This window comes from Haliotis asinina, chromosome 11 (genome assembly GCF_037392515.1).
Source record: "Haliotis asinina isolate JCU_RB_2024 chromosome 11, JCU_Hal_asi_v2, whole genome shotgun sequence".
Classification (NCBI taxonomy): domain Eukaryota; kingdom Metazoa; phylum Mollusca; class Gastropoda; order Lepetellida; family Haliotidae; genus Haliotis; species Haliotis asinina.
Window position 1 is genome coordinate 57,139,203 of NC_090290.1, and position 22,450 is coordinate 57,161,652.

The 22,450-nt window shown below is 34.5% G+C and overlaps 1 protein-coding gene across 1 annotated transcript in view; it reads right to left on the reverse strand.

The window, feature by feature from the left end:
* The window catches only part of LOC137255583 (trichohyalin-like), a 48,876-nt gene that overhangs the window by 9,562 nt on the left and 16,864 nt on the right, over positions 1-22,450 (reverse strand). Inside the window, exons 43-99 of the mRNA XM_067793006.1 lie at positions 22,125-22,181; positions 21,836-21,892; positions 21,338-21,394; positions 21,049-21,105; positions 20,550-20,606; positions 20,261-20,314; positions 19,764-19,820; positions 19,475-19,531; positions 18,981-19,037; positions 18,692-18,748; positions 18,197-18,253; positions 17,908-17,964; positions 17,412-17,468; positions 17,123-17,179; positions 16,623-16,679; positions 16,334-16,390; positions 15,834-15,890; positions 15,545-15,601; positions 15,047-15,103; positions 14,758-14,814; positions 14,263-14,319; positions 13,974-14,030; positions 13,473-13,529; positions 13,184-13,240; positions 12,689-12,745; positions 12,400-12,456; positions 11,900-11,956; positions 11,611-11,667; positions 11,116-11,172; positions 10,827-10,883; positions 10,328-10,384; positions 10,039-10,095; positions 9,539-9,595; positions 9,250-9,306; positions 8,755-8,811; positions 8,466-8,522; positions 7,967-8,023; positions 7,678-7,734; positions 7,183-7,239; positions 6,894-6,950; positions 6,396-6,452; positions 6,107-6,163; positions 5,609-5,665; positions 5,320-5,376; positions 4,825-4,881; positions 4,536-4,592; positions 4,035-4,091; positions 3,746-3,802; positions 3,248-3,304; positions 2,959-3,015; positions 2,464-2,520; positions 2,175-2,231; positions 1,676-1,732; positions 1,387-1,443; positions 892-948; positions 603-659; positions 104-160 (exon numbers count right to left, since the gene is read on the reverse strand). Of these exons, the coding sequence (XP_067649107.1) occupies positions 104-160; positions 603-659; positions 892-948; positions 1,387-1,443; positions 1,676-1,732; positions 2,175-2,231; positions 2,464-2,520; positions 2,959-3,015; positions 3,248-3,304; positions 3,746-3,802; positions 4,035-4,091; positions 4,536-4,592; positions 4,825-4,881; positions 5,320-5,376; positions 5,609-5,665; positions 6,107-6,163; positions 6,396-6,452; positions 6,894-6,950; positions 7,183-7,239; positions 7,678-7,734; positions 7,967-8,023; positions 8,466-8,522; positions 8,755-8,811; positions 9,250-9,306; positions 9,539-9,595; positions 10,039-10,095; positions 10,328-10,384; positions 10,827-10,883; positions 11,116-11,172; positions 11,611-11,667; positions 11,900-11,956; positions 12,400-12,456; positions 12,689-12,745; positions 13,184-13,240; positions 13,473-13,529; positions 13,974-14,030; positions 14,263-14,319; positions 14,758-14,814; positions 15,047-15,103; positions 15,545-15,601; positions 15,834-15,890; positions 16,334-16,390; positions 16,623-16,679; positions 17,123-17,179; positions 17,412-17,468; positions 17,908-17,964; positions 18,197-18,253; positions 18,692-18,748; positions 18,981-19,037; positions 19,475-19,531; positions 19,764-19,820; positions 20,261-20,314; positions 20,550-20,606; positions 21,049-21,105; positions 21,338-21,394; positions 21,836-21,892; positions 22,125-22,181 (3,246 nt within the window). The remainder of the gene's footprint in view (positions 1-103; positions 161-602; positions 660-891; positions 949-1,386; positions 1,444-1,675; positions 1,733-2,174; positions 2,232-2,463; positions 2,521-2,958; positions 3,016-3,247; positions 3,305-3,745; positions 3,803-4,034; positions 4,092-4,535; positions 4,593-4,824; positions 4,882-5,319; positions 5,377-5,608; positions 5,666-6,106; positions 6,164-6,395; positions 6,453-6,893; positions 6,951-7,182; positions 7,240-7,677; positions 7,735-7,966; positions 8,024-8,465; positions 8,523-8,754; positions 8,812-9,249; positions 9,307-9,538; positions 9,596-10,038; positions 10,096-10,327; positions 10,385-10,826; positions 10,884-11,115; positions 11,173-11,610; positions 11,668-11,899; positions 11,957-12,399; positions 12,457-12,688; positions 12,746-13,183; positions 13,241-13,472; positions 13,530-13,973; positions 14,031-14,262; positions 14,320-14,757; positions 14,815-15,046; positions 15,104-15,544; positions 15,602-15,833; positions 15,891-16,333; positions 16,391-16,622; positions 16,680-17,122; positions 17,180-17,411; positions 17,469-17,907; positions 17,965-18,196; positions 18,254-18,691; positions 18,749-18,980; positions 19,038-19,474; positions 19,532-19,763; positions 19,821-20,260; positions 20,315-20,549; positions 20,607-21,048; positions 21,106-21,337; positions 21,395-21,835; positions 21,893-22,124; positions 22,182-22,450) is intronic.

A 22,450-nucleotide genomic window follows, 5' to 3' on the forward strand; every position in this document is an offset into this window, starting at 1 on the left:
TATACATCTTGTCCTTCACTAGTAGAATTTCTGTGGCATGTAGGTAATAGAGGAAAAGCTAATGAAGGAACTTAAACTGGAAATAGAAGGTAGTATTTCTAACCGTCTTCCTCATCTTCATCTTCGTCATCATCACGTTTTCTTCGTTTTTCATCTTCATCTAGAATAATCATGGACTATAATGTTGCATTGCAGCACCAAAGGAACAATATTCTTAAGATTATTTGTTTCCATATGAAAGAGTATAGCTGCCATGATAGCATTGCATGGGTTCAGTGATGTTTCTTGTCAATATATATAGATGTGCAGTATGAGTATTTTCACTTTTTGAATCAGTCTTGAATGTGGGTAATGATACTGATGGATAATGGGTATTGCCACTTGAGAGCATTTTTTCCATCTGTATATCGTTTAATACAGTGGACATATGTTGCCTTCTAGAGATGTTCAAGTCTGCAGTGTTAAATGAGAGAGTACCTTATAGTCCGTCTTTCACCAATTAAATGCCTGTCGTTTGTAAGTAATGATTCTTTAAAAGAAAAAAAAAGAAACCCAAACGCAATTACTATTGCCCACCGTGAGAATGTGGTAGTATTTCTTACCTTCCTCATCTACTTCGTCTTCCTCATCTTCCTCGTCTTCCTCATCTTCTTCGTCTTCTAAACATATAGGAAGAATATTGTATTTCAAACCCGAACAAGATTCATTCGTATGTATTTAAATCAAGGAAGTAAATTGGTCTTGTTTATTATATATTTACCAGTACACAGTATCATATTTTAGAAATCTTTACATCTTGTCCTTCACTAGTAGAATTTCTGTGGCATGTAGGTAATAGAGGAAAAGCTAATGAAGGAACTTAAACTGGAAATAGAAGGTAGTATTTCTAACCGTCTTCCTCATCTTCATCTTCGTCTTCATCACGTTTTCTTCGTTTTTCATCTTCATCTAGAATAATCATGGACTATAATGTTGCATTGCAGCACCAAAGGAACAATATTCTTAAGATTATTTGTTTCCATATGAAAGAGTATAGCTGCCATGATAGCATTGCATGGGTTCAGTGATGTTTCTTGTCAATATATAAAGATGTGCAGTATGAGTATTTTCACTTTTTGAATCAGTCTTGAATGTGGGTAATGATACTGATGGATAATGGGTATTGCCACTTGAGAGCATTTTTTCCATCTGTATATCGTTTAATACAGTGGACATATGTTGCCTTCTAGAGATGTTCAAGTCTGCAGTGTTAAAAGAGAGAGTACCTTATAGTCCGTCTTTCACCAATTAAATGCCTGTCGTTTGTAAGTAATGATTCTTTAAAAAAAAAAGAAACCCAAACACAATTACTATTGCCCACCGTGAGAATGTGGTAGTATTTCTTACCTTCCTCATCTACTTCGTCCTCCTCATCTTCTTCGTCTTCCTCATCTTCTTCGTCTTCTAAACATATAGGAAGAATATTGTTTTTCAAACCCGGATAAGACTGATTAGTTTGTGTTTAAACCAAGGAAGTAAATTGGTCTTGTTTATTATATGTTTGCCAGTACACAGTATCATATTTTAGAAATCTATACATCTTGTCCTTCACTAGTAGAATTTCTGTGGCATGTAGGTAATAGAGGAAAAGCTAATGAAGGAACTTAAACTGGAAATAGAAGGTAGTATTTCTAACCGTCTTCCTCATCTTCATCTTCGTCATCATCACGTTTTCTTCGTTTTTCATCTTCATCTAGAATAATCATGGACTATAATGTTGCATTGCAGCACCAAAGGAACAATATTCTTAAGATTATTTGTTTCCATATGAAAGAGTATAGCTGCCATGATAGCATTGCATGGGTTCAGTGATGTTTCTTGTCAATATATATAGATGTGCAGTATGAGTATTTTCACTTTTTGAATCAGTCTTGAATGTGGGTAATGATACTGATGGATAATGGGTATTGCCACTTGAGAGCATTTTTTCCATCTGTATATCGTTTAATACAGTGGACATATGTTGCCTTCTAGAGATGTTCAAGTCTGCAGTGTTAAATGAGAGAGTACCTTATAGTCCGTCTTTCACCAATTAAATGCCTGTCGTTTGTAAGTAATGATTCTTTAAAAGAAAAAAAAAGAAACCCAAACGCAATTACTATTGCCCACCGTGAGAATGTGGTAGTATTTCTTACCTTCCTCATCTACTTCGTCTTCCTCATCTTCTTCGTCTTCCTCATCTTCTTCGTCTTCTAAACATATAGGAAGAATATTGTATTTCAAACCCGAACAAGATTCATTCGTATGTATTTAAATCAAGGAAGTAAATTGGTCTTGTTTATTATATATTTACCAGTACACAGTATCATATTTTAGAAATCTTTACATCTTGTCCTTCACTAGTAGAATTTCTGTGGCATGTAGGTAATAGAGGAAAAGCTAATGAAGGAACTTAAACTGGAAATAGAAGGTAGTATTTCTAACCGTCTTCCTCATCTTCATCTTCGTCTTCATCACGTTTTCTTCGTTTTTCATCTTCATCTAGAATAATCATGGACTATAATGTTGCATTGCAGCAGCAAAGGAACAATATTCTTAAGATTATTTGTTTCCATATGAAAGAGTATAGCTGCCATGATAGCATTGCATGGGTTCAGTGATGTTTCTTGTCAATATATAAAGATGTGCAGTATGAGTATTTTCACTTTTTGAATCAGTCTTGAATGTGGGTAATGATACTGATGGATAATGGGTATTGCCACTTGAGAGCATTTTTTCCATCTGTATATCGTTTAATACAGTGGACATATGTTGCCTTCTAGAGATGTTCAAGTCTGCAGTGTTAAAAGAGAGAGTACCTTATAGTCCGTCTTTCACCAATTAAATGCCTGTCGTTTGTAAGTAATGATTCTTTAAAAAAAAAAGAAACCCAAACACAATTACTATTGCCCACCGTGAGAATGTGGTAGTATTTCTTACCTTCCTCATCTACTTCGTCCTCCTCATCTTCTTCGTCTTCCTCATCTTCTTCGTCTTCTAAACATATAGGAAGAATATTGTTTTTCAAACCCGGATAAGACTGATTAGTTTGTGTTTAAACCAAGGAAGTAAATTGGTCTTGTTTATTATATGTTTGCCAGTACACAGTATCATATTTTAGAAATCTATACATCTTGTCCTTCACTAGTAGAATTTCTGTGGCATGTAGGTAATAGAGGAAAAGCTAATGAAGGAACTTAAACTGGAAATAGAAGGTAGTATTTCTAACCGTCTTCCTCATCTTCATCTTCGTCATCATCACGTTTTCTTCGTTTTTCATCTTCATCTAGAATAATCATGGACTATAATGTTGCATTGCAGCACCAAAGGAACAATATTCTTAAGATTATTTGTTTCCATATGAAAGAGTAGAGCTGCCATGATAGCATTGCATGGGTTCAGTGATGTTTCTTGTCAATATATAAAGATGTGCAGTATGAGTATTTTCACTTTTTGAATCAGTCTTGAATGTGGGTAATGATACTGATGGATAATGGGTATTGCCACTTGAGAGCATTTTTTCCATCTGTATATCGTTTAATACAGTGGACATATGTTGCCTTCTAGAGATGTTCAAGTCTGCAGTGTTAAATGAGAGAGTACCTTATAGTCCGTCTTTCACCAATTAAATGCCTGTCGTTTCTAAGTAATGATTCTTAAAAAAAGAAAAAAGAAACCCAAACGCAATTACTATTGCCCACCGTGAGAATGTGGTAGTATTTCTTACCTTCCTCATCTACTTCGTCTTCCTCATCTTCTTCGTCTTCCTCATCTTCTTCGTCTTCTAAACATATAGGAAGAATATTGTATTTCAAACCCGAACAAGATTCATTCGTATGTATTTAAATCAAGGAAGTAAATTGGTCTTGTTTATTATATATTTACCAGTACACAGTATCATATTTTAGAAATCTTTACATCTTGTCCTTCACTAGTAGAATTTCTGTGGCATGTAGGTAATAGAGGAAAAGCTAATGAAGGAACTTAAACTGGAAATAGAAGGTAGTATTTCTAACCGTCTTCCTCATCTTCATCTTCGTCTTCATCACGTTTTCTTCGTTTTTCATCTTCATCTAGAATAATCATGGACTATAATGTTGCATTGCAGCACCAAAGGAACAATATTCTTAAGATTATTTGTTTCCATATGAAAGAGTATAGCTGCCATGATTGCATTGGATGGGTTCAGTGATGTTTCTTGTCAATATATATAGATGTGCAGTATGAGTATTTTCACTTTTTGAATCAGTCTTGAATGTGGGTAATGATACTGATGGATAATGGGTATTGCCACTTGAGAGCATTTTTTCCATCTGTATATCGTTTAATACAGTGGACATATGTTGCCTTCTAGAGATGTTCAAGTCTGCAGTGTTAAATGAGAGAGTACCTTATAGTCCGTCTTTCACCAATTAAATGCCTGTCGTTTCTAAGTAATGATTCTTAAAAAAAGAAAAAAAAAGAAACCCAAACGCAATTACTATTGCCCACCGTGAGAATGTGGTAGTATTTCTTACCTTCCTCATCTACTTCGTCTTCCTCATCTTCTTCGTCTTCCTCATCTTCTTCGTCTTCTAAACATATAGGAAGAATATTGTATTTCAAACCCGAACAAGATTCATTCGTATGTATTTAAATCAAGGAAGTAAATTGGTCTTGTTTATTATATATTTACCAGTACACAGTATCATATTTTAGAAATCTTTACATCTTGTCCTTCACTAGTAGAATTTCTGTGGCATGTAGGTAATAGAGGAAAAGCTAATGAAGGAACTTAAACTGGAAATAGAAGGTAGTATTTCTAACCGTCTTCCTCATCTTCATCTTCGTCTTCATCACGTTTTCTTCGTTTTTCATCTTCATCTAGAATAATCATGGACTATAATGTTGCATTGCAGCAGCAAAGGAACAATATTCTTAAGATTATTTGTTTCCATATGAAAGAGTATAGCTGCCATGATAGCATTGCATGGGTTCAGTGATGTTTCTTGTCAATATATAAAGATGTGCAGTATGAGTATTTTCACTTTTTGAATCAGTCTTGAATGTGGGTAATGATACTGATGGATAATGGGTATTGCCACTTGAGAGCATTTTTTCCATCTGTATATCGTTTAATACAGTGGACATATGTTGCCTTCTAGAGATGTTCAAGTCTGCAGTGTTAAAAGAGAGAGTACCTTATAGTCCGTCTTTCACCAATTAAATGCCTGTCGTTTGTAAGTAATGATTCTTTAAAAAAAAAAGAAACCCAAACACAATTACTATTGCCCACCGTGAGAATGTGGTAGTATTTCTTACCTTCCTCATCTACTTCGTCCTCCTCATCTTCTTCGTCTTCCTCATCTTCTTCGTCTTCTAAACATATAGGAAGAATATTGTTTTTCAAACCCGGATAAGACTGATTAGTTTGTGTTTAAACCAAGGAAGTAAATTGGTCTTGTTTATTATATGTTTGCCAGTACACAGTATCATATTTTAGAAATCTATACATCTTGTCCTTCACTAGTAGAATTTCTGTGGCATGTAGGTAATAGAGGAAAAGCTAATGAAGGAACTTAAACTGGAAATAGAAGGTAGTATTTCTAACCGTCTTCCTCATCTTCATCTTCGTCATCATCACGTTTTCTTCGTTTTTCATCTTCATCTAGAATAATCATGGACTATAATGTTGCATTGCAGCACCAAAGGAACAATATTCTTAAGATTATTTGTTTCCATATGAAAGAGTAGAGCTGCCATGATAGCATTGCATGGGTTCAGTGATGTTTCTTGTCAATATATAAAGATGTGCAGTATGAGTATTTTCACTTTTTGAATCAGTCTTGAATGTGGGTAATGATACTGATGGATAATGGGTATTGCCACTTGAGAGCATTTTTTCCATCTGTATATCGTTTAATACAGTGGACATATGTTGCCTTCTAGAGATGTTCAAGTCTGCAGTGTTAAATGAGAGAGTACCTTATAGTCCGTCTTTCACCAATTAAATGCCTGTCGTTTCTAAGTAATGATTCTTAAAAAAAGAAAAAAGAAACCCAAACGCAATTACTATTGCCCACCGTGAGAATGTGGTAGTATTTCTTACCTTCCTCATCTACTTCGTCTTCCTCATCTTCTTCGTCTTCCTCATCTTCTTCGTCTTCTAAACATATAGGAAGAATATTGTATTTCAAACCCGAACAAGATTCATTCGTATGTATTTAAATCAAGGAAGTAAATTGGTCTTGTTTATTATATATTTATCAGTACACAGTATCATATTTTAGAAATCTTTACATCTTGTCCTTCACTAGTAGAATTTCTGTGGCATGTAGGTAATAGAGGAAAAGCTAATGAAGGAACTTAAACTGGAAATAGAAGGTAGTATTTCTAACCGTCTTCCTCATCTTCATCTTCGTCTTCATCACGTTTTCTTCGTTTTTCATCTTCATCTAGAATAATCATGGACTATAATGTTGCATTGCAGCACCAAAGGAACAATATTCTTAAGATTATTTGTTTCCATATGAAAGAGTATAGCTGCCATGATTGCATTGGATGGGTTCAGTGATGTTTCTTGTCAATATATATAGATGTGCAGTATGAGTATTTTCACTTTTTGAATCAGTCTTGAATGTGGGTAATGATACTGATGGATAATGGGTATTGCCACTTGAGAGCATTTTTTCCATCTGTATATCGTTTAATACAGTGGACATATGTTGCCTTCTAGAGATGTTCAAGTCTGCAGTGTTAAATGAGAGAGTACCTTATAGTCCGTCTTTCACCAATTAAATGCCTGTCGTTTCTAAGTAATGATTCTTAAAAAAAGAAAAAAGAAACCCAAACGCAATTACTATTGCCCACCGTGAGAATGTGGTAGTATTTCTTACCTTCCTCATCTACTTCGTCTTCCTCATCTTCTTCGTCTTCCTCATCTTCTTCGTCTTCTAAACATATAGGAAGAATATTGTATTTCAAACCCGAACAAGATTCATTCGTATGTATTTAAATCAAGGAAGTAAATTGGTCTTGTTTATTATATATTTACCAGTACACAGTATCATATTTTAGAAATCTTTACATCTTGTCCTTCACTAGTAGAATTTCTGTGGCATGTAGGTAATAGAGGAAAAGCTAATGAAGGAACTTAAACTGGAAATAGAAGGTAGTATTTCTAACCGTCTTCCTCATCTTCATCTTCGTCTTCATCACGTTTTCTTCGTTTTTCATCTTCATCTAGAATAATCATGGACTATAATGTTGCATTGCAGCACCAAAGGAACAATATTCTTAAGATTATTTGTTTCCATATGAAAGAGTATAGCTGCCATGATAGCACTGCATGGGTTCAGTGATGTTTCTTGTCAATATATAAAGATGTGCAGTATGAGTATTTTCACTTTTTGAATCAGTCTTGAATGTGGGTAATGATACTGATGGATAATGGGTATTGCCACTTGAGAGCATTTTTTCCATCTGTATATCGTTTAATACAGTGGACATATGTTGCCTTCTAGAGATGTTCAAGTCTGCAGTGTTAAAAGAGAGAGTACCTTATAGTCCGTCTTTCACCAATTAAATGCCTGTCGTTTGTAAGTAATGATTCTTTAAAAAAAAAAGAAACCCAAACACAATTACCATTGCCCACCGTGAGAATGTGGTAGTATTTCTTACCTTCCTCATCTACTTCGTCCTCCTCATCTTCTTCGTCTTCCTCATCTTCTTCGTCTTCTAAACATATAGGAAGAATATTGTTTTTCAAACCCGGATAAGACTGATTAGTTTGTGTTTAAACCAAGGAAGTAAATTGGTCTTGTTTATTATATGTTTGCCAGTACACAGTATCATATTTTAGAAATCTATACATCTTGTCCTTCACTAGTAGAATTTCTGTGGCATGTAGGTAATAGAGGAAAAGCTAATGAAGGAACTTAAACTGGAAATAGAAGGTAGTATTTCTAACCGTCTTCCTCATCTTCATCTTCGTCATCATCACGTTTTCTTCGTTTTTCATCTTCATCTAGAATAATCATGGACTATAATGTTGCATTGCAGCACCAAAGGAACAATATTCTTAAGATTATTTGTTTCCATATGAAAGAGTATAGCTGCCATGATAGCATTGCATGGGTTCAGTGATGTTTCTTGTCAATATATATAGATGTGCAGTATGAGTATTTTCACTTTTTGAATCAGTCTTGAATGTGGGTAATGATACTGATGGATAATGGGTATTGCCACTTGAGAGCATTTTTTCCATCTGTATATCGTTTAATACAGTGGACATATGTTGCCTTCTAGAGATGTTCAAGTCTGCAGTGTTAAATGAGAGAGTACCTTATAGTCCGTCTTTCACCAATTAAATGCCTGTCGTTTGTAAGTAATGATTCTTTAAAAGAAAAAAAAAGAAACCCAAACGCAATTACTATTGCCCACCGTGAGAATGTGGTAGTATTTCTTACCTTCCTCATCTACTTCGTCTTCCTCATCTTCTTCGTCTTCCTCATCTTCTTCGTCTTCTAAACATATAGGAAGAATATTGTATTTCAAACCCGAACAAGATTCATTCGTATGTATTTAAATCAAGGAAGTAAATTGGTCTTGTTTATTATATATTTACAAGTACACAGTATCATATTTTAGAAATCTTTACATCTTGTCCTTCACTAGTAGAATTTCTGTGGCATGTAGGTAATAGAGGAAAAGCTAATGAAGGAACTTAAACTGGAAATAGAAGGTAGTATTTCTAACCGTCTTCCTCATCTTCATCTTCGTCTTCATCACGTTTTCTTCGTTTTTCATCTTCATCTAGAATAATCATGGACTATAATGTTGCATTGCAGCAGCAAAGGAACAATATTCTTAAGATTATTTGTTTCCATATGAAAGAGTATAGCTGCCATGATAGCATTGCATGGGTTCAGTGATGTTTCTTGTCAATATATAAAGATGTGCAGTATGAGTATTTTCACTTTTTGAATCAGTCTTGAATGTGGGTAATGATACTGATGGATAATGGGTATTGCCACTTGAGAGCATTTTTTCCATCTGTATATCGTTTAATACAGTGGACATATGTTGCCTTCTAGAGATGTTCAAGTCTGCAGTGTTGAAAGAGAGAGTACCTTATAGTCCGTCTTTCACCAATTAAATGCCTGTCGTTTGTAAGTAATGATTCTTTAAAAAAAAAAGAAACCCAAACACAATTACTATTGCCCACCGTGAGAATGTGGTAGTATTTCTTACCTTCCTCATCTACTTCGTCCTCCTCATCTTCTTCGTCTTCCTCATCTTCTTCGTCTTCTAAACATATAGGAAGAATATTGTTTTTCAAACCCGGATAAGACTGATTAGTTTGTGTTTAAACCAAGGAAGTAAATTGGTCTTGTTTATTATATGTTTGCCAGTACACAGTATCATATTTTAGAAATCTATACATCTTGTCCTTCACTAGTAGAATTTCTGTGGCATGTAGGTAATAGAGGAAAAGCTAATGAAGGAACTTAAACTGGAAATAGAAGGTAGTATTTCTAACCGTCTTCCTCATCTTCATCTTCGTCATCATCACGTTTTCTTCGTTTTTCATCTTCATCTAGAATAATCATGGACTATAATGTTGCATTGCAGCACCAAAGGAACAATATTCTTAAGATTATTTGTTTCCATATGAAAGAGTAGAGCTGCCATGATAGCATTGCATGGGTTCAGTGATGTTTCTTGTCAATATATATAGATGTGCAGTATGAGTATTTTCACTTTTTGAATCAGTCTTGAATGTGGGTAATGATACTGATGGATAATGGGTATTGCCACTTGAGAGCATTTTTTCCATCTGTATATCGTTTAATACAGTGGACATATGTTGCCTTCTAGAGATGTTCAAGTCTGCAGTGTTAAATGAGAGAGTACCTTATAGTCCGTCTTTCACCAATTAAATGCCTGTCGTTTGTAAGTAATGATTCTTTAAAAGAAAAAAAAAAGAAACCCAAACGCAATTACTATTGCCCACCGTGAGAATGTGGTAGTATTTCTTACCTTCCTCATCTACTTCGTCTTCCTCATCTTCTTCGTCTTCCTCATCTTCTTCGTCTTCTAAACATATAGGAAGAATATTGTATTTCAAACCCGAACAAGATTCATTCGTATGTATTTAAATCAAGGAAGTAAATTGGTCTTGTTTATTATATATTTACCAGTACACAGTATCATATTTTAGAAATCTTTACATCTTGTCCTTCACTAGTAGAATTTCTGTGGCATGTAGGTAATAGAGGAAAAACTAATGAAGGAACTTAAACTGGAAATAGAAGGTAGTATTTCTAACCGTCTTCCTCATCTTCATCTTCGTCTTCATCACGTTTTCTTCGTTTTTCATCTTCATCTAGAATAATCATGGACTATAATGTTGCATTGCAGCACCAAAGGAACAATATTCTTAAGATTATTTGTTTCCATATGAAAGAGTATAGCTGCCATGATTGCATTGGATGGGTTCAGTGATGTTTCTTGTCAATATATAAAGATGTGCAGTATGAGTATTTTCACTTTTTGAATCAGTCTTGAATGTGGGTAATGATACTGATGGATAATGGGTATTGCCACTTGAGAGCATTTTTTCCATCTGTATATCGTTTAATACAGTGGACATATGTTGCCTTCTAGAGATGTTCAAGTCTGCAGTGTTAAATGAGAGAGTACCTTATAGTCCGTCTTTCACCAATTAAATGCCTGTCGTTTGTAAGTAATGATTCTTTAAAAGAAAAAAAAAGAAACCCAAACGCAATTACTATTGCCCACCGTGAGAATGTGGTAGTATTTCTTACTTTCCTCATCTACTTCGTCTTCCTCATCTTCTTCGTCTTCCTCATCGTCTTCGTCTTCTAAACATATAGGAAGAATATTGTATTTCAAACCCGAACAAGATTCATTCGTATGTATTTAAATCAAGGAAGTAAATTGGTCTTGTTTATTATATATTTACCAGTACACAGTATCATATTTTAGAAATCTTTACATCTTGTCCTTCACGAGTAGAATTTCTGTGGCATGTAGGTAATAGAGGAAAAGCTAATGAAGGAACTTAAACTGGAAATAGAAGGTAGTATTTCTAACCGTCTTCCTCATCTTCATCTTCGTCATCATCACGTTTTCTTCGTTTTTCATCTTCATCTAGAATAATCATGGACTATAATGTTGCATTGCAGCAGCAAAGGAACAATATTCTTAAGATTATTTGTTTCCATATGAAAGAGTATAGCTGCCATGATAGCATTGCATGGGTTCAGTGATGTTTCTTGTCAATATATAAAGATGTGCAGTATGAGTATTTTCACTTTTTGAATCAGTCTTGAATGTGGGTAATGATACTGATGGATAATGGGTATTGCCACTTGAGAGCATTTTTTCCATCTGTATATCGTTTAATACAGTGGACATATGTTGCCTTCTAGAGATGTTCAAGTCTGCAGTGTTGAAAGAGAGAGTACCTTATAGTCCGTCTTTCACCAATTAAATGCCTGTCGTTTGTAAGTAATGATTCTTTAAAAAAAAAAGAAACCCAAACACAATTACTATTGCCCACCGTGAGAATGTGGTAGTATTTCTTACCTTCCTCATCTACTTCGTCCTCCTCATCTTCTTCGTCTTCCTCATCTTCTTCGTCTTCTAAACATATAGGAAGAATATTGTATTTCAAACCCGAACAAGATTCATTCGTATGTATTTAAATCAAGGAAGTAAATTGGTCTTGTTTATTATATATTTACCAGTACACAGTATCATATTTTAGAAATCTTTACATCTTGTCCTTCACTAGTAGAATTTCTGTGGCATGTAGGTAATAGAGGAAAAGCTAATGAAGGAACTTAAACTGGAAATAGAAGGTAGTATTTCTAACCGTCTTCCTCATCTTCATCTTCGTCTTCATCACGTTTTCTTCGTTTTTCATCTTCATCTAGAATAATCATGGACTATAATGTTGCATTGCAGCACCAAAGGAACAATATTCTTAAGATTATTTGTTTCCATATGAAAGAGTATAGCTGCCATGATAGCATTGCATGGGTTCAGTGATGTTTCTTGTCAATATATAAAGATGTGCAGTATGAGTATTTTCACTTTTTGAATCAGTCTTGAATGTGGGTAATGATACTGATGGATAATGGGTATTGCCACTTGAGAGCATTTTTTCCATCTGTATATCGTTTAATACAGTGGACATATGTTGCCTTCTAGAGATGTTCAAGTCTGCAGTGTTAAATGAGAGAGTACCTTATAGTCCGTCTTTCACCAATTAAATGCCTGTCGTTTGTAAGTAATGATTCTTTAAAAGAAAAAAAAAAGAAACCCAAACGCAATTACTATTGCCCACCGTGAGAATGTGGTAGTATTTCTTACCGTCCTCATCTACTTCGTCTTCCTCATCTTCTTCGTCTTCCTCATCTTCTTCGTCTTCTAAACATATAGGAAGAATATTGTATTTCAAACCCGAACAAGATTCATTCGTATGTATTTAAATCAAGGAAGTAAATTGGTCTTGTTTATTATATATTTACCAGTACACAGTATCATATTTTAGAAATCTTTACATCTTGTCCTTCACTAGTAGAATTTCTGTGGAATGTAGGTAATAGAGGAAAAGCTAATGAAGGAACTTAAACTGGAAATAGAAGGTAGTATTTCTAACCGTCTTCCTCATCTTCATCTTCGTCTTCATCACGTTTTCTTCGTTTTTCATCTTCATCTAGAATAATCATGGACTATAATGTTGCATTGCAGCACCAAAGGAACAATATTCTTAAGATTATTTGTTTCCATATGAAGGAGTATAGCTGCCATGATAGCATTGCATGGGTTCAGTGATGTTTCTTGTCAATATATATAGATGTGCAGTATGAGTATTTTCACTTTTTGAATCAGTCTTGAATGTGGGTAATGATACTGATGGATAATGGGTATTGCCACTTGAGAGCATTTTTTCCATCTGTATATCGTTTAATACAGTGGACATATGTTGCCTTCTAGAGATGTTCAAGTCTGCAGTGTTAAAAGAGAGAGTACCTTATAGTCCGTCTTTCACCAATTAAATGCCTGTCGTTTGTAAGTAATGATTCTTTAAAAAAAAAAGAAACCCAAACACAATTACTATTGCCCACCGTGAGAATGTGGTAGTATTTCTTACCTTCCTCATCTACTTCGTCCTCCTCATCTTCTTCGTCTTCCTCATCTTCTTCGTCTTCTAAACATATAGGAAGAATATTGTTTTTCAAACCCGTATAAGACTGATTAGTTTGTGTTTAAACCAAGGAAGTAAATTGGTCTTGTTTATTATATGTTTGCCAGTACACAGTATCATATTTTAGAAATCTTTACATCTTGTCCTTCACTAGTAGAATTTCTGTGGCATGTAGGTAATAGAGGAAAAGCTAATGAAGGAACTTAAACTGGAAATAGAAGGTAGTATTTCTAACCGTCTTCCTCATCTTCATCTTCGTCTTCATCACGTTTTCTTCGTTTTTCATCTTCATCTAGAATAATCATGGACTATAATGTTGCATTGCAGCACCAAAGGAACAATATTCTTAAGATTATTTGTTTCCATATGAAAGAGTAGAGCTGCCATGATAGCATTGGATGAGTTCAGTGATGTTTCTTGTCAATATATATAGATGTGCAGTATGAGTATTTTCACTTTTTGAATCAGTCTTGAATGTGGGTAATGATACTGATGGATAATGGGTATTGCCACTTGAGAGCATTTTTTCCATCTGTATATCGTTTAATACAGTGGACATATGTTGCCTTCTAGAGATGTTCAAGTCTGCAGTGTTAAATGAGAGAGTACCTTATAGTCCGTCTTTCACCAATTAAATGCCTGTCGTTTGTAAGTAATGATTCTTTAAAAGAAAAAAAAAAAGAAACCCAAACGCAATTACTATTGCCCACCGTGAGAATGTGGTAGTATTTCTTACCTTCCTCATCTACTTCGTCTTCCTCATCTTCTTCGTCTTCCTCATCTTCTTCGTCTTCTAAACATATAGGAAGAATATTGTATTTCAAACCCGAACAAGATTCATTCGTATGTATTTAAATCAAGGAAGTAAATTGGTCTTGTTTATTATTTATTTACCAGTACACAGTATCATATTTTAGAAATCTTTACATCTTGTCCTTCACTAGTAGAATTTCTGTGGCATGTAGGTAATAGAGGAAAAGCTAATGAAGGAACTTAAACTGGAAATAGAAGGTAGTATTTCTAACCGTCTTCCTCATCTTCATCTTCGTCTTCATCACGTTTTCTTCGTTTTTCATCTTCATCTAGAATAATCATGGACTATAATGTTGCATTGCAGCAGCAAAGGAACAATATTCTTAAGATTATTTGTTTCCATATGAAAGTGTATAGCTGCCATGATAGCATTGCATGGGTTCAGTGATGTTTCTTGTCAATATATATAGATGTGCAGTATGAGTATTTTCACTTTTTGAATCAGTCTTGAATGTGGGTAATGATACTGATGGATAATGGGTATTGCCACTTGAGAGCATTTTTTCCATCTGTATATCGTTTAATACAGTGGACATATGTTGCCTTCTAGAGATGTTCAAGTCTGCAGTGTTAAAAGAGAGAGTACCTTATAGTCCGTCTTTCACCAATTAAATGCCTGTCGTTTGTAAGTAATGATTCTTTAAAAAAAAATGAAACCCAAACACAATTACTATTGCCCACCGTGAGAATGTGGTAGTATTTCTTACCTTCCTCATCTACTTCGTCTTCCTCATCTTCTTCGTCTTCCTCATCTTCTTCGTCTTCTAAACATATAGGAAGAATATTGTATTTCAAACCCGGATAAGACTGATTAGTTTGTGTTTAAATCAAGGAAGTAAATTGGTCTTGTTTATTATATATTTACCAGTACACAGTATCATATTTTAGAAATCTATACATCTTGTCCTTCACTAGTAGAATTTCTGTGGCATGTAGGTAATAGAGGAAAAGCTAATGAAGGAACTTAAACTGGAAATAGAAGGTAGTATTTCTAACCGTCTTCCTCATCTTCATCTTCGTCTTCATCACGTTTTCTTCGTTTTTCATCTTCATCTAGAATAATCATGGACTATAATGTTGCATTGCAGCACCAAAGGAACAATATTCTTAAGATTATTTGTTTCCATATGAAAGAGTATAGCTGCCATGATTGCATTGGATGGGTTCAGTGATGTTTCTTGTCAATATATAAAGATGTGCAGTATGAGTATTTTCACTTTTTGAATCAGTCTTGAATGTGGGTAATGATACTGATGGATAATGGGTATTGCCACTTGAGAGCATTTTTTCCATCTGTATATCGTTTAATACAGTGGACATATGTTGCCTTCTAGAGATGTTCAAGTCTGCAGTGTTAAATGAGAGAGTACCTTATAGTCCGTCTTTCACCAATTAAATGCCTGTCGTTTCTAAGTAATGATTCTTAAAAAAAGAAAAAAGAAACCCAAACGCAATTACTATTGCCCACCGTGAGAATGTGGTAGTATTTCTTACCTTCCTCATCTACTTCGTCTTCCTCATCTTCTTCGTCTTCCTCATCTTCTTCGTCTTCTAAACATATAGGAAGAATATTGTATTTCAAACCCGAACAAGATTCATTCGTATGTATTTAAATCAAGGAAGTAAATTGGTCTTGTTTATTATATATTTACCAGTACACAGTATCATATTTTAGAAATCTTTACATCTTGTCCTTCACTAGTAGAATTTCTGTGGCATGTAGGTAATAGAGGAAAAGCTAATGAAGGAACTTAAACTGGAAATAGAAGGTAGTATTTCTAACCGTCTTCCTCATCTTCATCTTCGTCATCATCACGTTTTCTTCGTTTTTCATCTTCATCTAGAATAATCATGGACTATAATGTTGCATTGCAGCACCAAAGGAACAATATTCTTAAGATTATTTGTTTCCATATGAAAGAGTATAGCTGCCATGATAGCATTGGATGAGTTCAGTGATGTTTCTTGTCAATATATATAGATGTGCAGTATGAGTATTTTCACTTTTTGAATCAGTCTTGAATGTGGGTAATGATACTGATGGATAATGGGTATTGCCACTTGAGAGCATTTTTTCCATCTGTATATCGTTTAATACAGTGGACATATGTTGCCTTCTAGAGATGTTCAAGTCTGCAGTGTTAAATGAGAGAGTACCTTATAGTCCGTCTTTCACCAATTAAATGCCTGTCGTTTGTAAGTAATGATTTTTTAAAAGAAAAAAAAAAGAAACCCAAACGCAATTACTATTGCCCACCGTGAGAATGTGGTAGTATTTCTTACCTTCCTCATCTACTTCGTCTTCCTCATCTTCTTCGTCTTCCTCATCTTCTTCGTCTTCTAAACATATAGGAAGAATATTGTATTTCAAACCCGAACAAGATTCATTCGTATGTATTTAAATCAAGGAAGTAAATTGGTCTTGTTTATTATATATTTACCAGTACACAGTATCATATTTTAGAAATCTTTACATCTTGTCCTTCACTAGTAGAATTTCTGTGGCATGTAGGTAATAGAGGAAAAGCTAATGAAGGAACTTAAACTGGAAATAGAAGGTAGTATTTCTAACCGTCTTCCTCATCTTCATCTTCGTCATCATCACGTTTTCTTCGTTTTTCATCTTCATCTAGAATAATCATGGACTATAATGTTGCATTGCAGCAGCAAAGGAACAATATTCTTAAGATTATTTGTTTCCATATGAAAGAGTATAGCTGCCATGATAGCATTGGATGAGTTCAGTGATGTTTCTTGTCAATATATATAGATGTGCAGTATGAGTATTTTCACTTTTTGAATCAGTCTTGAATGTGGGTAATGATACTGATGGATAATGGGTATTGCCACTTGAGAGCATTTTTTCCATCTGTATATCGTTTAATACAGTGGACATATGTTGCCTTCTAGAGATGTTCAAGTCTGCAGTGTTAAAAGAGAGAGTACCTTATAGTCCGTCTTTCACCAATTAAATGCCTGTCGTTTGTAAGTAATGATTCTTTAAAAGAAAAAAAAAAGAAACCCAAACGCAATTACTATTGCCCACCGTGAGAATGTGGTAGTATTTCTTACCTTCCTCATCTACTTCGTCTTCCTCATCTTCTTCGTCTTCCTCATCTTCTTCGTCTTCTAAACATATAGGAAGAATATTGTATTTCAAACCCGAACAAGATTCATTCGTATGTATTTAAATCAAGGAAGTAAATTGGTCTTGTTTACTATATATTTACCAGTACACAGTATCATATTTTAGAAATCTTTACATCTTGTCCTTCACTAGTAGAATTTCTGTGGCATGTAGGTAATAGAGGAAAAGCTAATGAAGGAACTTAAACTGGAAATAGAAGGTAGTATTTCTAACCGTCTTCCTCATCTTCATCTTCGTCTTCATCACGTTTTCTTCGTTTTTCATCTTCATCTAGAATAATCATGGACTATAATGTTGCATTGCAGCACCAAAGGAACAATATTCTTAAGATTATTTGTTTCCATATGAAAGAGTAGAGCTGCCATGATAGCATTGCATGGGTTCAGTGATGCTTCTTGTCAATATATATAGATGTGCAGTATGAGTATTTTCACTTTTTGAATCAGTCTTGAATGTGGGTAATGATACTGATGGATAATGGGTATTGCCACTTGAGAGCATTTTTTCCATCTGTATATCGTTTAATACAGTGGACATATGTTGCCTTCTAGAGATGTTCAAGTCTGCAGTGTTAAAAGAGAGAGTACCTTATAGTCCGTCTTTCACCAATTAAATGCCTGTCGTTTGTAAGTAATGATTCTTTAAAAAAAAAATGAAACCCAAACACAATTACTATTGCCCACCGTGAGAATGTGGTAGTATTTCTTACCTTCCTCATCTACTTCGTCTTCCTCATCTTCTTCGTCTTCCTCATCTTCTTCGTCTTCTAAACATATAGGAAGAATATTGTATTTCAAACCCGGATAAGACTGATTAGTTTGTGTTTAAATCAAGGAAGTAAATTGGTCTTGTTTATTATATATTTACCAGTACACAGTATCATATTTTAGAAATCTATACATCTTGTCCTTCACTAGTAGAATTTCTGTGGCATGTAGGTAATAGAGGAAAAGCTAATGAAGGAACTTAAACTGGAAATAGAAGGTAGTATTTCTAACCGTCTTCCTCATCTTCATCTTCGTCTTCATCACGTTTTCTTCGTTTTTCATCTTCATCTAGAATAATCATGGACTATAATGTTGCATTGCAGCACCAAAGGAACAATATTCTTAAGATTATTTGTTTCCATATGAAAGAGTATAGCTGCCATGATTGCATTGGATGGGTTCAGTGATGTTTCTTGTCAATATATAAAGATGTGCAGTATGAGTATTTTCACTTTTTGAATCAGTCTTGAATGTGGGTAATGATACTGATGGATAATGGGTATTGCCACTTGAGAGCATTTTTTCCATCTGTATATCGTTTAATACAGTGGACATATGTTGCCTTCTAGAGATGTTCAAGTCTGCAGTGTTAAATGAGAGAGTACCTTATAGTCCGTCTTTCACCAATTAAATGCCTGTCGTTTGTAAGTAATGATTCTTTAAAAAAAAAAGAAACCCAAACACAATTACTATTGCCCACCGTGAGAATGTGGTAGTATTTCTTACCTTCCTCATCTACTTCGTCTTCCTCATCTTCTTCGTCTTCCTCATCTTCTTCGTCTTCTAAACATATAGGAAGAATATTGTATTTCAAACCCGAACAAGATTCATTCGTATGTATTTAAATCAAGGAAGTAAATTGGTCTTGTTTATTATATATTTACCAGTACACAGTATCATATTTTAGAAATCTTTACATCTTGTCCTTCACTAGTAGAATTTCTGTGGCATGTAGGTAATAGAGGAAAAGCTAATGAAGGAACTTAAACTGGAAATAGAAGGTAGTATTTCTAACCGTCTTCCTCATCTTCATCTTCGTCTTCATCACGTTTTCTTCGTTTTTCATCTTCATCTAGAATAATCATGGACTATAATGTTGCATTGCAGCAGCAAAGGAACAATATTCTTAAGATTATTTGTTTCCATATGAAAGAGTATAGCTGCCATGATAGCATTGCATGGGTTCAGTGATGTTTCTTGTCAATATATATAGATGTGCAGTATGAGTATTTTCACTTTTTGAATCAGTCTTGAATGTGGGTAATGATACTGATGGATAATGGGTATTGCCACTTGAGAGCATTTTTTCCATCTGTATATCGTTTAATACAGTGGACATATGTTGCCTTCTAGAGATGTTCAAGTCTGCAGTGTTAAAAGAGAGAGTACCTTATAGTCCGTCTTTCACCAATTAAATGCCTGTCGTTTCTAAGTAATGATTATTTAAAAAAAAAGAAACCCAAACACAATTACTATTGCCCACCGTGAGAATGTGGTAGTATTTCTTACCTTCCTCATCTACTTCGTCCTCCTCATCTTCTTCGTCTTCCTCATCTTCTTCGTCTTCTAAACATATAGGAAGAATATTGTTTTTCAAACCCGGATAAGACTGATTGGTTTGTGTTTAAACCAAGGAAGTAAATTGGTCTTGTTTATTATATGTTTGCCAGTACACAGTATCATATTTTAGAAATCTTTACATCTTGTCCTTCACTAGTAGAATTTCTGTGGCATGTAGGTAATAGAGGAAAAGCTAATGAAGGAACTTAAACTGGAAATAGAAGGTAGTATTTCTAACCGTCTTCCTCATCTTCATCTTCGTCATCATCACGTTTTCTTCGTTTTTCATCTTCATCTAGAATAATCATGGACTATAATGTTGCATTGCAGCAGCAAAGGAACAATATTCTTAAGATTATTTGTTTCCATATGAAAGAGTATAGCTGCCATGATAGCATTGGATGAGTTCAGTGATGTTTCTTGTCAATATATATAGATGTGCAGTATGAGTATTTTCACTTTTTGAATCAGTCTTGAATGTGGGTAATGATACTGATGGATAATGGGTATTGCCACTTGAGAGCATTTTTTCCATCTGTATATCGTTTAATACAGTGGACATATGTTGCCTTCTAGAGATGTTCAAGTCTGCAGTGTTAAATGAGAGAGTACCTTATAGTCCGTCTTTCACCAATTAAATGCCTGTCGTTTGTAAGTAATGATTATTTTGAAAAAAAGAAGAAACCCAAACGCAATTACTATTGCCCACCGTGAGAATGTGGTAGTATTTCTTACCTTCCTCATCTACTTCGTCCTCCTCATCTTCTTCGTCTTCCTCATCTTCTTCGTCTTCCAAACATATAGGAAGAATATTGTATTTCAAACCCGGATAAGACTGATTGGTTTGTGTTTAAATCAAGGAAGTAAATTGGTCTTGTTTATTATATATTTACCAGTACACAGTATCATATTTTAGAAATCTTTACATCTTGTCCTTCACTAGTAGAATTTCTGTGGCATGTAGGTAATAGAGGAAAAGCTAATGAAGGAACTTAAACTGGAAATAGAAGGTAGTATTTCTAACCGTCTTCCTCATCTTCATCTTCGTCTTCATCACGTTTTCTTCGTTTTTCATCTTCATCTAGAATAATCATGGACTATAATGTTGCATTGCAGCAGCAAAGGAACAATATTCTTAAGATTATTTGTTTCCATATGAAAGAGTATAGCTGTCATGATAGCATTGGATGAGTTCAGTGATGTTTCTTGTCAATATATATAGATGTGCAGTATGAGTATTTTCACTTTTTGAATCAGTCTTGAATGTGGGTAATGATACTGATGGATAATGGGTATTGCCACTTGAGAGCATTTTTTCCATCTGTATATCGTTTAATACAGTGGACATATGTTGCCTTCTAGAGATGTTCAAGTCTGCAGTGTTAAATGAGAGAGTACCTTATAGTCCGTCTTTCACCAATTAAATGCCTGTCGTTTGTAAGTAATGATTCTTTAAAAGAAAAAAAAAGAAACCCAAACGCAATTACTATTGCCCACCGTGAGAATGTGGTAGTATTTCTTACCTTCCTCATTTACTTCGTCTTCCTCATCTTCTTCGTCTTCCTCATCTTCTTCGTCTTCTAAACATATAGGAAGAATATTGTATTTCAAACCCGAACAAGATTCATTCGTATGTATTTAAATCAAGGAAGTAAATTGGTCTTGTTTATTATATATTTACCAGTACACAGTATCATATTTTAGAAATCTTTACATCTTGTCCTTCACTAGTAGAATTTCTGTGGCATGTAGGTAATAGAGGAAAAGCTAATGAAGGAACTTAAACTGGAAATAGAAGGTAGTATTTCTAACCGTCTTCCTCATCTTCATCTTCGTCATCATCACGTTTTCTTCGTTTTTCATCTTCATCTAGAATAATCATGGACTATAATGTTGCATTGCAGCACCAAAGGAACAATATTCTTAAGATTATTTGTTTCCATATGAAAGAGTAGAGCTGCCATGATAGCATTGCATGGGTTCAGTGATGTTTCTTGTCAATATATATAGATGTGCAGTATGAGTATTTTCACTTTTTGAATCAGTCTTGAATGTGGGTAATGATACTGATGGATAATGGGTATTGCCACTTGAGAGCATTTTTTCCATCTGTATATCGTTTAATACAGTGGACATATGTTGCCTTCTAGAGATGTTCAAGTCTGCAGTGTTAAATGAGAGAGTACCTTATAGTCCGTCTTTCACCAATTAAATGCCTGTCGTTTGTAAGTAATGATTATTTGAAAAAAGAAAAAGAAACCCAAACCCAATTACTATTGCCCACCGTGAGAATGTGGTAGTATTTCTTACCTTCCTCATCTACTTCGTCCTCCTCATCTTCTTCGTCTTCCTCATCTTCTTCGTCTTCTAAACATATAGGAAGAATATTGTATTTCAAACCCGAACAAGATTCATTCGTATGTGTTCAAATCAAGGAAGTAAATTGGTCTTGTTTATTATATATTTACCAGTACACGGTATCATATTTTAGAAATCTTTACATCTTGTCCTTCACTAGTAGAATTTCTGTGGCATGTAGGTAATAGAGGAAAAGCTAATGAAGGAACTTAAACTGGAAATAGAAGGTAGTATTTCTAACCGTCTTCCTCATCTTCATCTTCGTCTTCATCACGTTTTCTTCGTTTTTCATCTTCATCTAGAATAATCATGGAATATATTGTTGCATTGCAGCAGCAAAGGAACAATATTCTTAAGATTATTTGTTTCCATATGAAAGAGTAGAGCTGCCATGATAGCATTGGATCGGTTCAGTGATGTTTCTTGTCAATATATAAAGATGTGCAGTATGAGTATTTTCACTTTTTGAATCAGTCTTGAATGTGGGTAATGATACTGATGGATAATGGGTATTGCCACTTGAGAGCATTTTTTCCATCTGTATATCGTTTAATACAGTGGACATAT